At 40.3% G+C, this 15,322-nt stretch overlaps 1 protein-coding gene across 1 annotated transcript in view; it reads left to right on the forward strand.

Annotated features, from left to right (window-relative positions):
• The window catches only part of LOC126559783 (dopamine D2-like receptor), a 117,508-nt gene extending 104,176 nt beyond the window's left edge, over positions 1-13,332 (forward strand). The window contains exons 5-10 of the mRNA XM_050215957.1: positions 580-800; positions 2,102-2,188; positions 2,945-3,175; positions 3,281-3,415; positions 9,169-9,269; positions 13,014-13,332. Of these exons, the coding sequence (XP_050071914.1) occupies positions 580-800; positions 2,102-2,188; positions 2,945-3,175; positions 3,281-3,415; positions 9,169-9,269; positions 13,014-13,225 (987 nt within the window). The 3' untranslated portion in view covers positions 13,226-13,332. The remainder of the gene's footprint in view (positions 1-579; positions 801-2,101; positions 2,189-2,944; positions 3,176-3,280; positions 3,416-9,168; positions 9,270-13,013) is intronic.
• The last annotated feature ends 1,990 nt before the right edge of the window (positions 13,333-15,322 follow it).

Raw genomic sequence — 15,322 nt, forward strand, 5'->3', positions numbered from 1 at the left:
ATCCTGTTAGTAAAAGCAAGAAACTGCAGGTACGTCTCAACGACATAGGAAGAAAGTTCTTTGTTGTAGACTCTAGAGTGATACCTCTGACGCGATTGTAATTATTATTGATATCAAGTGAGATACAACCGAGTATGTTTGCGTCTGTTCTGATTATGTAGATTGATATTTGGAAATGATATAGGCTTTTCCGTGTGGCTTATGTTTTTTCACCAAAACCTGTTTCTATGAAACTCCTTTCTACGAAAAACAAAAACATATTTTCTAAAACAAAACACAGCAAAAACGGTCCTTCGAAACTAATACGATACAATGCTTGACAGTTATTTTTAACACTGGCAGCTTCCCAAAACCCAACAGGATGCATTGTTTCCACTCTAAGCTTCTAAAATAGTCCTTCTTTTTCGCGGAACTGTCCAAACATGACTCTTTGTCATAACAGAAGTTCTCCCCGGAAAAGCCAGTCACCCGAATAACTCAAAGTTGCTGAAACAAGAAAATAAATTTTAAAAAACAAAACGCTCCCGGTTTGTGTTTGGATAAGCATTTTTATTTGATTATTTAATTGCCCTGTTTCAGGCACTGCGAACGAGAGCGAAAAAGCAACGAGCCGCCCGGAAGCCGCACCTCTCGGAAATCACTGCCGGGGGCAGCATCATCGAGAACATTGCTCAAACAAAGCGCCTAGCGGAAACGCAACTAGACGGCAGTACGCGAAGCGGCTCCAAGATCCTTCCGGATGAGGAGCGGCCCACCAACACGGCTTCCGGCTCGAACGAGGAGGACGACGAGAATGCCGGGTAAGTGGGCAGAAGTTGGCGTATACACTGCGAAAGCGGTATTCCAATACGTGTTCTACTCAGCTTTGTCTATGTGTTTCTATGTGTGTTTTCCGTGTGTTGCTTGACATTTATGTTTGACGTAGCAGATCATAAATTTTAAAACTATCGCACCCTCGTCCGACACTTGTGTTGATTTGTGTTCTATGCATTTGGCCACGTTTGCCTACGGTGAGGATTTGATGCATTGAGTGTTGCTTTCTCAGTTTGAATGTATATGCGTTTTAATAAATCTTTTTTTGTTGTTGTCGTTTGGCTTGCTGATTGTTGCATGCATAAAAAGCGATCAGCTATGATGGTGTTCGAATGCTCATATTTTGTGCATTTTAATTCAGTTTTGATGACATTTCCATGCACAAAAAAAACTCGTGCAATGGATAATATGGAATGACTGTTTGGTATAAAGCTTTATTTTTATGAATATTCAGTTCTTTTATACATACACATTTTAATTCATAGAATCTTTTGTACCAAGAACTGTAACTTGTAATATCTGGCAAAAACTTGTGTTATATTCACAGGCGGTTCACTTTCAAATCATGTTTCAGAGTGTCAGATTTTGCAAAGCATTTGAAATAAAGTGCGTCGATTTTGAAATAGAAGAATGTGATAAAAATGAAATTCACATCCCAATAAACAATCTTTTGATGCTGTAATTTAACTTAAACTGTAACTGGATAAATATTTACAATCACTTTTATTTTTTAAACCCGAGATTTGTTTAAATGAAATAACAAAATGTGAATTAAAACCATGCAATATAAATGTGTGTAAATAATCTTCATTTCTGTACATTTTCGACGTGCATTTGTTGTTTGTTTCTTTTTCAAGTTTTTTTCGTACAATTAACGTCTCCGTTATTCATCATTCTAACTTTTAAACTACTCTTCCTTTTCGTATTCAAAATAGTTTCCATTTATTTCTCTAGCGATTTAAATAGTTCGTTTTTTTTTTGCCTGTTTCTGTCATTCTGAGTGCCTGCCTGACTGCGAATGATTCTTTTAACATTTTCCTAGAGCTCTTTTGCAATCTTGCTTTTGTGCTCGAAATATGCTTGCTCTGTCGGGCCCGTGCTCGTGCTTGCGAGTTTCGTGCTTGCTACCGTTCCAAGCCCGGGAGTTTCCTTCGTGCTTTGATTAATCATCCACCGTGTGAATGCCCGCCACACGGCCTTTGCATGGCATGGCATAACTGCGTTTTGCGATCGCTTCAACTCCTCCCATAGGATGATAACCCATTTCTCGTTTTCGGTCGCTTCACAGGTCCCCTGACATTGACGACTGTCATGTGATTGTGAATGATAAATCAACAGAATTTATGTTGGCGACTGTCGTGGAGGAGGCGGGAAAGTATGTGCCATTATTTCGTTCTTTTTGTTTCAATTTTCTTTTCTATGCCGTTTGTTTAGTTTACTTTTCCTGCATTCGAAAGCGTTGATTTGAATGCGCTTTGTTGTTTACATTTTCCGATCGAATTTCTAATTAAACGTACCATAAAACAAAATTAATTCCGATCCTTCTGCGGAGGACATATAAACAAACATAAAATCTTGCTTTATTTAAGTAGATTTGTAAACATTAATATTCACTTATTCACCTCATTGTTTGATCGTGAATTAAAGAAATTCCACGCTCAAATCATTTTATGCTTATAAAGAGTGTAGTTAGTATTCCAAGCCCTTGGTTACCATAAAATGTGATCATAATGGTAGTTTTTGTCCATTTTACTACAAAGATTCGGTGGGTTGCTAAACATTTACTGGTGGTTAGGAATAAATGTGAAAGTTTTATTGTAAATTTTAAAAGAAAAATCATTTACTAATAAGTTTTTACTACCTTTGCCGGTTAATGTGCTTTAATTTAGAAAACCAGTATCCGTGAAGATATTTTAAATCGTTTAATATGCAGTTATCAGTTCTCAAATGTTATCCAACCTCATCAATATAACGTCCCGACGCACTTTGTGTACGTTGATATTTGCTGGTCAGTGTTTGTAACCACAAACCGGGGAAAGAGCAATATTTCCACCTCGATGTACGGCAAATGTGTGACAGCGCCCGTCAAATCAACATTAACACTAATCACACAAAATCGGTTTATCATTAGCAAAAGCTTCTCGACATCTACTTTTAGCGTGGTGGCACAGATCGCGACAACGCAACAGGTACCGTCCGACCCGAACGGGAACCACGACTCTGGCTATGCTCCATCCAGCATCGCCGATGCCCTGGCAGTGAATGCAACCCCACCGGAAAGCCTCAACGTGACCGCCACGGTGATTGTAAATAAAAGTGCAACCCTCCGGAGTCGGAACGGTTCGCCGCGGAAGGAAGCAAGGTAAGTGTGGTGGACGTTAGCCGTGATTGGTGAAGCCCGTTGGCGAAGTGACCAGAAACGTAACTTACATCCATTATCAAAATTCATCCATTCGTTTCGTTCCAGTGTTACCTTAAAACCCCTATCGTTAGTTAGATGCGGAGTTCAACAGGCCCTGTCACTCAATCGGAACGATTCCACCCTATCGACGAACTCACGGGACAGTTCCAGGAAGGACAAAAAGAATACCCAAGCTTCCAGGTGCGTTTCATGGATGAGGTTTAAGTTGCTAGATGATGTGCCCTTTACTTTTATAAACGAAAGCTTATCTGTTGAATAAGCTGGGAGAAAAAGTAACAATGGAATCAAAGATCAAGTGGAATATGAGGGTATTTATTTTTATATGTGGCATTATCATATCATAAGAAATTTATTTATTTTGGCGTGATCGGTAAGGCAGTAGTGCTGTTTGGGGATTGTTTAAACAACTTACTGCCCCTTTCCATACTTTACTGCTTAGGATGTATAGGAACTGGCCATCTAAATTCTTTATCGTAGCATTATGATTCGTTGTCCCAGTGGCATAGTTGGTAGTGGCATCTGTTGCTTGCACGAAGAATTGTAGGAGGATGAAAGAGTTGAAAAAAGCTTTTTAATTTATGAACATTTCTTGAAACTACTGATTACTTCGAGTAGCTTACCAGACTGACTGGTAGTTGTATAGTCCGTCCTCACAACGGACGAACGGTCCGGATGGAATTTGAATCCCCATTCTGTACCTACGCTGCTGTTGGCTATGTTACCGGATCGTCCAAAGTCTGAGTTTAGTTAAACAATATCATAACAATATCAACTAATTCAGACCCCTTCGTTCCTGTCGAAGACTGTCTTGTCTTTATCAAGATGAGCCTGGATTTTTTTTTGTAAAATTTGGTTTAAGTCGTACAATTGATAAAAATGTTGAAATATTGCTTTTAGAACAAATCAAATTTTTAAGAATTTCATTGAGCAAAAAAAATTTACGAATCGACTCCAATCACATGGTGCAGTTACACACCTTTCTTCAGCTGTTTTATTTTCTAAGTTTACTTAAGGAATTCTCGAACACCGTCGTCTGCTTATCCAATATCCTGAACGCATCAATGCCATCGCTGTTTAGCTTTCCGAGGCCGTTTAACGAAATACCTCGACAGTTTCTTAAAAAATCGAACATTATGGGTTCTTATCGGGCCGCATCACTCCAGTAAGAAACTACTAGAAATTGGGGTTCCCCAAGGTGCGATTCTATCTCCAACACTATTCCTTATCAGTATGAAATCATTATAAGGATATTTACCTACGCAAATAGAAACCTTTATATTTGCTGACGATTTAACTATAGCTGCATCGTCGGCATCCGAATTAAAATCCAGAAAACTTTTGCAAGCTGGGTTTGACGGAATATAAAAAATGGCCTAAATCGTATGGCTACGATTTATCTCCAACAAAATGTTAAATCTTACATATTTGTGACATAAAAGGACACAAAACCCGTCCTATCCTGATTAAATATCGGAATAAAATAATCTCAAATGTAAGAAAAGCTATGATATAAGGAATCATCATTGACTCTAGGTGAATTTTCTCTGCCCATTGCAAGCATATTAAAGAAAGCTCTAAAAACCGTCTTAAACTATTCAAGATGCTTGGTTATGGGAAACAGCGGGCATCACAAAATGTGAGGATAAATATACTTAGAAGTTGGTTATTACCAAAACTACTTTATGGTATCGAAATTGTATCACTTAACAAAAAGAAATTCGAAAAAAATGGTTGCCCCACTGTATCATACTGTCCAGAGACATTCCACAGGCGCTGTTGTCATCAGCACCATGTTTTCGTTAATCTGCGAAAGCGGCAAGCTTCCATTTTTGTATCTCATTACCTACAGACTACTATCCGCCGCAGGACGTCTCATAGAGAAAAGCATCGACACTAAAGCCTTCTTGGAAAGCGCAAAAGAGGAATGGTATGCTCTTACAAATCATCGCATACCACCGATCACCAAGAAAACAAGTATTGGAGAACGTCCCTAGCACCGAAACAGTCCTGCAATAGATTGGTCAATGAAAACAAAACTTCAAGCCGGATGCACTATAACCACAGCGAGATTCAAAGAGCTTCAAAGAGATAATCGAGCAAAAATAACAACTATACCATCACATCTACACAGACGGTTCAGTGTACGAAGATACAGCTGCCAACAGCCATATTTTCAACCAGATGGCTGAGGCAATAGCGATGATCATAGCGGCATTCTCCACCAATCCTAACGATACCTTTTCAGATAGCGATAGTGTCTTGGCTGCCTTAGAACACGGAAAATCAAAAGACCCATACATTAAAATTCTCGATAACCTTCCTTTAACACCTTACATCACTCTATTCTATTGAATCCCAAGCCATACTGGGATAAAAGGCAACGAAGAAGCTGACTGCCTGGCGAACGAAGGTCGCATCTTAGAACCGGATAACCAAACGATCTCCAACAAGTACTTGAAAAATGGGCCAAAGAAATATTAAAGAACACTTGGCAGCAAAAATGGTTGGAAGAAAAAGACACTTTCTTACGATACAACAAAACATCTGTCATACCATGTACTGATCACATCAACAACAAAGAACAAGTGGTACTCTCCAGGCTACGTATAGGGCATACAAACCTCACACAGCTACATCCTGGCAAAGAAAGATTCACCAAATTGCAAACTTTGTGGATGTGATCTATCTATCCGACACATACTGGCCGATTATTTGGGGACATCCTAATGAAAGATCAAAACACCAACTTGATGCAAACATCGACGACATACTTGCAAACGATAAAAAAAACAGAACAAAAACTATTAAGTTTTTTAAGGCAAACAAATTTGTACACAAAATTCTAAACAAAAAAAAAACACTAAAACGCGTTACAAAACTTTAACAAAACAAAGAGAGGAAAACTTAGCTTTCAAAGATACAGCACTAAAACTAAAAATGTAAATATCAAAACCTAGATAGGTGAATGTAGCCAAAACGGCTCAGAACATCTATAAAAGAAATTAATAAATGCAGTTTAGCCCAACCACGGATGGCTTTAGAAACATTTGACTTTTTTTTATCATATTGGATAAATAGATTATTTCTATTTAAAAAATTAAATACTCTCAATATTTTAGAGAATATTTATTAACTTGTATGATATTTACATTGTTTTGCACTTAAATTAAAACACTTTCAATTTGTGTTAACGCAATACAGTCCCATATAAAATAAAGAAAAATCTGTTACTTTATTCGCTTTCGTTTAAAGTTTCCTCGTATGCTATTAGATTCAAATGTGCATTAAAAATAAATCAAAACAATTGGATCATTACATATGGAAGCATTCGCGTCAATCAATATGAAGCTTATTGAGAGAATTACCATTTAATTAACACCATTCCAACGGATGTCAAATAAAAGTATTTTCCATGATTAATTACCTCAACCAGCATGACTTATTCTGTTAAGCTTTTCAATGGCATGGTTGACAACCAAAAGTCGAAAGGCTCACGTAATTAAATGCATTGATTGATAGCCCCAAATTGACGATCAAACCGCAACTCTGACACTTCGTTAGCTATTGGCAGATGATGCATTTTTGCAATTGAGTTAAAGAACCTTTCCAAGAGGCTCTCTTTGCTTGGCAGTATTTACCTCTTAAATATGCTCACTTTGAAATAATGCGAAGCATGAATTTGAGTTGATTTGATGCTGCATCATGTAATTCGTTCTAGTGTGCCAAAAATCATATATGCACATTCTCTTCAATGTTTAAGCTTACAAAAAAAAAAACTGCTTCGAGCTTGAATTTTAGAAACGAGACTTTCTTCTAAAGCTGATTTGTTTGCACTGACATGAAGGAAAATGGGAAAAAATAACCCGCTTGAATAAATTACGACCCGTCGCTCAAAAAGTTCACACGATGAAAGTGTTCTTTTCCTCACCTTGCACAAACATTTCCCACAGCTTCAACGCTAACCATTGTGCGGAAAAGAAGCCCCTAAATCCTTTCACTAATCCTTGGACCCATTCGAGTGTCTTCGGTGATGCATCCTTTAGCGAACGAAACGCTGGAGCAAGCGACACAGGCACACACCGTACCCGTTTTAATGGGCATAAGAAATTTACTGTTATTGCCATGGGGACACTTTCACCTTCCGCAATGGGATGATTCGTTTCGCTTTCCTTTCGGCCGCGGGGAGTGCATACATACGCCACGGTAAAGTACGTCACGCGTTGCCGCTAATAAAAATCATAATGAAAATTTTGTTAAATTTCCGCCAAATTTATCTCCGAGTGATGAAATTTCCATGATTTGTTGTCCCTACAGAGCTTTACTTTGGTAGCCGTGGACTGGCGACCACGGGCAAACGGTTCATGGTCCTCTTAAAAAAATAAAAAACAGGAAAAACTCGCCGAAAGATGGATAATCTCCTTTTTGTACAGTTTGTGAGCACGGTTTTAAGTATCTTTTCTGTGTGAGTGTCCTCATATTCTTCGGAGGGCTATCACGCAATACGAGTGTCTTGAACGACGCCTTCACAACACTTATGTGTCCGGACAGAACTGAAATCGTGGTGGCCTCATAAACCTGCGATGCCACGGACTGTGTTTCAATTTAAACACCGTTGAAAACCCGATAAAGGCACTGCGGTTATTTGCATAACGCGAACACAACCAAGCTGAACGGGGGAAAAAAATGAACTCATATAAAATTGGGTTGAGGCTAACCTATAAAGCCGTACCTTATTTTCACTGTGCAATTTAGTATAAAGCTTCACGGAAAGGTTTGATCGAACGTTTTAAAGCTCGTCCCTAGAACATAATCCTTTGATGACTACTGGTAGAGTAAATTTCTGACGAAATCATAAATCCCTTTTTTATTTAGAGAAATGAATGCAGCATTGTCTGTGTACGGTTTTAGGCGAATTCATTTAGAACTGCAATAGAGCATCTGTGTCGTCATGGGATATTCCACAGCGATCCCAACCGTCCGATATAATCGAATGAGTGATTGCATTTATTTTTATTTTACATAGCAGACGAGTTTTTCTCAACTGTCACTCGAAAGCTTCCCCTTAACATTGGCACGCAGGTGGAATTCAAACAGTTATCATTCATTTATGATAGTCCTTCTGCCCGACATAAGTTCCCCATGGTGAAGGTATTTTAATTTGGTTTTTTTAACATAAAATACAAGCCAATTCCCTTATGCGAGCATCACGTTCAACTGTCCACGCAACGACCACCGTTGTACAGTTCAATGGTAACCGTTGTCATCGCCGTTCAGAAACGCATTAAAAAAAATAGGTACAGCGTACTCAATATTTCTCACCCCGTTCGGTCACAAAACCGTGACTACTCCAACGAACGATGGACGGTCTGTTCGGTTTTCGGATTTTCCAGAAACGGGAATAAAAGAGGGAAATCACGGTACAGTTGATGCCTGCAACTGACACGGACTGGCATCAGAAAAGGCTCTTGAAACGGTTATATCGACGTTCGAAACACACAGCGAACGTACAAAGGTCAAACGGGCAGCTGTAATATAGAGCACGACGACAACCGATGCCGGCGATGATGACGATCGTAACGGTGTGAAATCTGTTCATATTTGGGACCGTATGGCCGTCATAAAACGATACACTTTGATTTCAGTTTGAGATGGGTTTATTTGTGCTACGGAAAAGGGGTTTATGACGAGTACGAACGATTGCTGACTTCGTTACGGTAGCTTTAACTATTAAAGGCCTACGCATTTTTTCGATTCAATTGGGAACCAGAAAAGTTATTAAAAGGTATTAAAGTTAGTAAAATGTATACTTTTTAAAACATTCTTTAAAACTTACTTAATTGCATTTTTTGCTTCATTATTATATGATGCTTTAGTAGATGTTCTAAAAATTTACAGCTTACTAAAAATAGCACACTATCCCTTCACATCCACAGGTTCACAATCTACAAAGTAAATAAAGCGTCAAAGAAGAAACGGGAAAAATCGTCAGCCAAGAAGGAACGAAAAGCGACCAAAACGTTAGCGATAGTCTTAGGTAAGTGTACAAAACAATATGATCAACAGTCATTATCATCTCCATATTGCTTTCAATCAGTGTATTGATCTTGTGGTGTTTTACCACAAAGCGTGCACCTTAAGACGCTACGTTTTTGTGGTGCACACTGTTTCTCATGGCTATCGCTATCGACGTCAACAGATTAGACTAGTAGCCGCTAGGAAGCGCCACAGTGTCACGATCACAATACACCATAATGCCCACATTTTTTGGCATTATTTTGTATTTATATTCTGCATTATTCCTTACAAGCATTCCTAAACATTTCATAAATATGTAGTTGATGAGTTTAACCAAAAGAAGGTAGCACGAAACACGGCATCATTCAGATGCAAACTGAAACTTTAGCTTGACCCATCAGGCTCACTAAGCCCATGATGTAATAAACAAGTTGATGACCACGTTACTCATGATTTGGGCAGTGGCAGTGGTCATAATGCTTTAGTACTAATAAAAGCATCATACCTTGTAACTTTTACACACTAAATCTCCCACCCACAGTATAATGTGTTGAAAAATTAAAACATAAAGGTTACGAGGCCGAGTAAACTTAATGTCTGAGTGCAATCAGATGAACTTTGCAACAACATGCGGGACTGCAGGTTCGTACTGGACTGATTCCGGATTCCCTGCGGCATGAAATGAAGCTAATGCAAATATACGTTTGCCTGTGGAGACTTAATTAACTAGTATGCTAATAACTGTGCCAACGAAACTAATGCGCTTAGCACTTTTTCATTTTAACGCTAAATGACGTAAAAGCAAATTAATCTTTTTCTGGGTTTTGCTCGTAATGTGTCTTCAAAGTATTCACCACAACGTTGAACCGTGACAAATGCTTTACTTTGTTTTGTGCAACTTAAAAGTCGAAACATGCAAAGATTTTGATTTTTTTTTTTGTGCCTCTCCTGAGTGTTGGCAACTAGCACCAACGGCTGAAGGCGACGGGCAGCTTATGTTACGCTTTTTATGCTCTGCTGATGGCATGCTGTTGTTTATTTTTAGTTGCACAACGTTGTCACGTAAGCGATACGATTTTTCGTAACGATGTGAGAAAAGCATGTTTGACAGGGTGGCTCGTGAGTTCTGGAAGTAAAATGTAAACGTTCGATTTTACAAGTGTCGTTTTTTTCTTCCATTTTTTTAGTATAATCATGCCGGTTTTGCACTTGTTTTGGATCTGCGCCGGACATTGTAGATAGATCGAACAAGCATACGCTTCTTCCTTAGCTGAAACGGCTGATGGACAGGTGTTGATAAACTTTTGCCAAGGTATTAACAATTCAGTTTGTTGATAAACGGCCGGTATATTGCTTTAGTCGCAGATCAAACACGTGTCACAGGAAGCTTAAAAGTCTAGGAAACTTTTGATAAATGTTTGAGACGAAATCCCGAACGATTACAGGATCAATATGAAGTTTTCTACAGATTTTCTGTCGATCATGATGATGGATCTGGACGGTGAGCTATAATTTATGGACAGTTTCAAATGAAGCTATTTTATAGCACTTGTACATTAAGCACTTGTTCGATTCCTGCTTTGCTTTCAACTAACTCTCGATTCAATCATCAGTTATTTTAATGTATTTAAAAATGTTGACGTACTTCAGAAGCTCTGTCAAATTGAAACGTCATGAAGTTTATTCTGTTGAGTTCAGTAAATTTATTTCCACTATTGAATGTTTTTTGGTGTTTAATTATAGAGGCTTTGAGTCTCTGAAATTACATTCACCTATTAAAAGTAGGAGGATTTTCTTCTGTCCCAAGTACAAAATTATCTGAATGTTTTCAAAGACGGTCAAGTGTTAAAGATAGTAACAATTTTCTTTACGTTACAAAATATCTCAAGAGATGCGTATTACAAAGCCTTATGTACTGTTAAGGTGATCATATCTACACGGTAATCAACTACTGCGCGTGTAAAAATACGTTTCCACGGCATACAATATCTATAATGGGGCATGTTGTAGATCTTACCTAGTGCGCCTTCAAACTAAATTTGCCCCTGACCCTCGATCATTCTGACGTTTTGCCAATGCCCGTCGCAAATCAAATGGCATTCCCTCCTCAATCTCTCCAGGCGATGGTGTGGCTGATACGCCCATTGGTTGTAGTGAACTATTCTTGAAACATTTTTCAGGCGTGTTCGTTGATCCATGTCTCTCCCCGATGCTTTGGCAATTGATGATGACCGTAGAAATAGATGAAAATGCGGTTTCAAAAGCTCTAAAGAAACTAAAATTACACCAGACGAATTTGTTTCGTCTGGTTCTTTTTGCAAAATCGCTCAGAGAGGGAAGTTTTACAGCCGTCTGGAAAACGGCCTGGATCCGTCCAATTTTCAGAAAGGGGGATCGTTCATGCTCAAACGTTCTACTTCGACAAATATTATGTGTTTTGTGTCTGTTATTATGTCCAACGTTGTTTGTAAACGTCAAGTAGACACTATGTATACTGATTTTAAGGCAGCTTTTGATAGTTTGCCACATGACGTACTGCTTGCAAAATTGGAGAAACTTGGGTTTGGAGGACCAATCTTGTCCTGGATCGGGTCCTTTCTTTCGAATCGATCTCATTCAGTCAGATTGGAACACTCGTTTTCATCGTCGTTTGTGGGCTTGCCTGGCGTTCCTCAGGGAAGTGCACTTAGTACTATCTTTTTTACCCTTTTCATCAATGACTGCATTAATGTTCTTCCAACTGATGGAAACCTTTTTTTTTGCTGATGATATCAAAATCTTTCTCCCCGTGTCTTCGTCTTCAGAATGTTGATCTCTCTAACGCTCTCTTAGTGATTTTTCTGTTTGGTGTTTGAACAATGGGTTGGTGCTCTGCCCCCCTAAATGTTGTGACGTCTCTTTCGGAAGGCCTTCTGCTGATCGGCTGTTATGGAACTACTACTTATGCGGCACCCAAATAAGCAGAGTAACCACCGTGAAAAATATTGGGGTCTAGTTGGATGAGGGACTCTTGTTCGATGAACACATTAACGATGTAGTTAATAAAGCTAATAGAGCACTCTTCCGCATGACTTCTGATATCAGAGATCCTTTATTTTTAAAGGCACTGCACTGTTGCTGGGTTCGCTCCGTTCTGGATTATGTAAACGTAGTGTGGACTCCAGCCGGAGAAACCGCTATGCAGAGAATAGAGAGGGTTCAGAGGAAGTTTACGTGCCTTGCTGTTCGTGGTTTTCTTCACGGCTCCACTGTTCCTGTATCCTCATATTCTCTCCGCTGCCGTATGTTGGGTTTAATAGATATTAGATCCCGCCGTTCGCAAGCGCGGTCCTACGTCATCACATGTATCCTTTCCACTGAACTCGACGTTCCTTCACTTCTATCTTCTATACCCCTGTATGTCCCTTCTCGTCGACTTCGTGATAGACCACCCATATTTATTCCTTCCCGCCGTTCGGTTTTTGGCCAGAATGATCCTTGGTTAAGATGTTGCGTCTCTTTCAACAGAGATCACGAGCTGTTCGACTTCAACTTTCCTATTTCAAACTTCCAAACTCGCCTTCTAGAGTCCACTACATTTACTCCATAAAAATCCTTTACCACTAATGACTCCTTATCATAATTTCCCCCCCCCCCCCCTCCCTACCCTATTTTAAGCATAAAAATGGTGCAGTCCTGAGAGGCAGACAATTTGAATTAAAACATAAATAAATAAATAAATAAATAAATAAACTACAACATTCGTGTATTTTTGTGCCAATAGGTGTGTTTCTCTTCTGCTGGGTACCGTTCTTTACCTGTAACATCATGGACGCGATGTGCGCAAAGCTTGACAAGGACTGCCGGCCGGGCGTCACGATATTCAACCTAACCACGTGGCTCGGCTACATGAACAGCTTCGTCAATCCTGTCATCTACACCATCTTCAATCCCGAGTTCCGAAAAGCGTTTAAAAAGATCATGCACATCGAGTGAGTGGGACGCATCGGACCGGGAGCCCGTGCCGGCGACCGGGACGATGACGAGGCGGCGGAACGAGGCAACAGATGCAGCATAGCGGTACCGGAACCAGCAGCACGGCGCAACGCCTCCCAGCGGCGTAACGTCACCTGGAGCTAGCCAGAAGCCACCGTCGAGCGCAGGGTGCCGGGTAAACGGTGTTCCAACGAACCCGTCCCACCGGCCTGCATCGACGGTGGACAAAAGGGCGGGAGCGAGAGGAAAGTCGTCTCCCCAGAACCTTCCACAAGCCGCTGTCAGGTGAGAGCAAAGACAAACAAGAAGCAAACGAATGGTAGGGGACCATTTTATTTATTTGTTGCAAACCACCGCCGTGCGGTAGAGAACTCACCGGAACTGGATCGAAGTCCAGTTGTGGTGTAGTACGGACGAGACGAGATTACTCGTGTTGTTTAAGGAAATCATTCCCATAGCTTGCGCACGGTCGGATGCTGGCAAGCGGTGGGATCCTAAAGGGCTAAACAAATCTTACAAAAAGCTTCGAGTAGATGGGTGGGTCACAGTATTCCACCACCAGCCAGCTGCTCCGTTTCCCATCGTACCCGGTTGGCAAACATATCGACATCTCAACCACACCCGGCTGTGGCACAATAAATCCTTCAATTTCATCGTGTGATCAACCGGAAGGATAACCTTCCACTGTTTCGTCTCTTGTACTCACCACAAGTGTACATAGAAGATCGCATCGGAGTAGATTGTTTTTAAGTTTCATTTCATCAGCACAGTTCGATTCGGTCCTTCATCCTCCGTACGCAGTGAAAGCTCCATTGGCATCTCTCTCGTCTCGATCGTTGTTCCTAGAATCCGCAAGTTGAAAAAAAAAAACAACAACCAATCATCTGCACCCTGCAGCCGCAAGGATATACATATATGATGAAACTTTCTCATGGATAGCAATCGCAACGAGCGATTTCGTTGCAGCGTTGCTCGTATTCGTCAGCACTAGACAGACTAAACTAAGCTGGAGTAAGGAGTGTTCGTGCGTGCGTGTGTGTACAAGACCTTTGCTCAACGAGACGCAGCTGTATTAGATAAGTGTTCGGTAGCGAACGTCTGTGCCAAATGCCAACACAACATAACACATACACGCTCATCTGGGAAGAGACAGTGAAGGTGAAGCAATTTAAAACAAAGGTCCGCATCGAGGGAAGCTGTATAGGTACATACCATCTTAGCAATGTATCATTCTCGTCCAAATGTGAAAAGGCAACGACAAGAATAATGTACGTAGCTCTACTGGTGTGAAGTCCACATCCGCAGGATTGTCCAAAGCACACGGATGGAGTCAACCAATAGAAATAGCTAACAATCGATGTAAAAAGAATAATACACACACTCAACCATACAAAGGGAAAGCCAATCAAAAAAAAAAAAAAGCTCACACGTGCACAAGCTCGCCTGGTGCACCAGGTGTATGTGTGCGGCTGACCAGTTTTGATGACCGCAGCTGGTAAGTTAACGCCTCGTACGCATGTTTCTATGTAGACGTAATGTAGTGATTACGATAGTGTCGACTGTTTTTTAGCGACCTGTTTTACTCCACTTTTCGCTGCTTCACCGTAACGCGAAACAAACAAAAACGAACGAACGTACGCCTGTACATATCGGTGCACTGTAGGGAAAGGATTGATAAATTTTCTGCTCAGAGCATGTGCAAAATATGTATAAACAAAACCAAAACAAACGACAACGATACAGTGCTTGTGTTGTGTTTCGCTGCACACTTTAATTTTTCCATTTTCCAACCCAGAATGCGTTAGTGTTTTGTACAACCGGAGAATTCAGCTGAACCAACTGGAAAATGCAATCGAGCGCGAAGGTTCATGTAGTTTATAGCCATGGATTTTTTTTACGTGCTGTTGTTCCTTGAATCCTGTCCGCAATTGCAACAGAACTAAAACTAACACAAAAACAAAACCACAAATCAAACGCAAACCAAAGCAAAGTGAAAGACAAAAAATTGAGATTAGTGTTTAGGCGTGGCAAACGGAACCGAGCATCTGACACCACCTGTCTCGTTGTGTTGCAGCGCCTCGTAGCGTGGCAAACGCG

The sequence above is a fragment of the Anopheles maculipalpis genome, chromosome 2RL (genome assembly GCF_943734695.1).
Source record: "Anopheles maculipalpis chromosome 2RL, idAnoMacuDA_375_x, whole genome shotgun sequence".
Classification (NCBI taxonomy): Eukaryota; Metazoa; Arthropoda; class Insecta; order Diptera; family Culicidae; genus Anopheles; species Anopheles maculipalpis.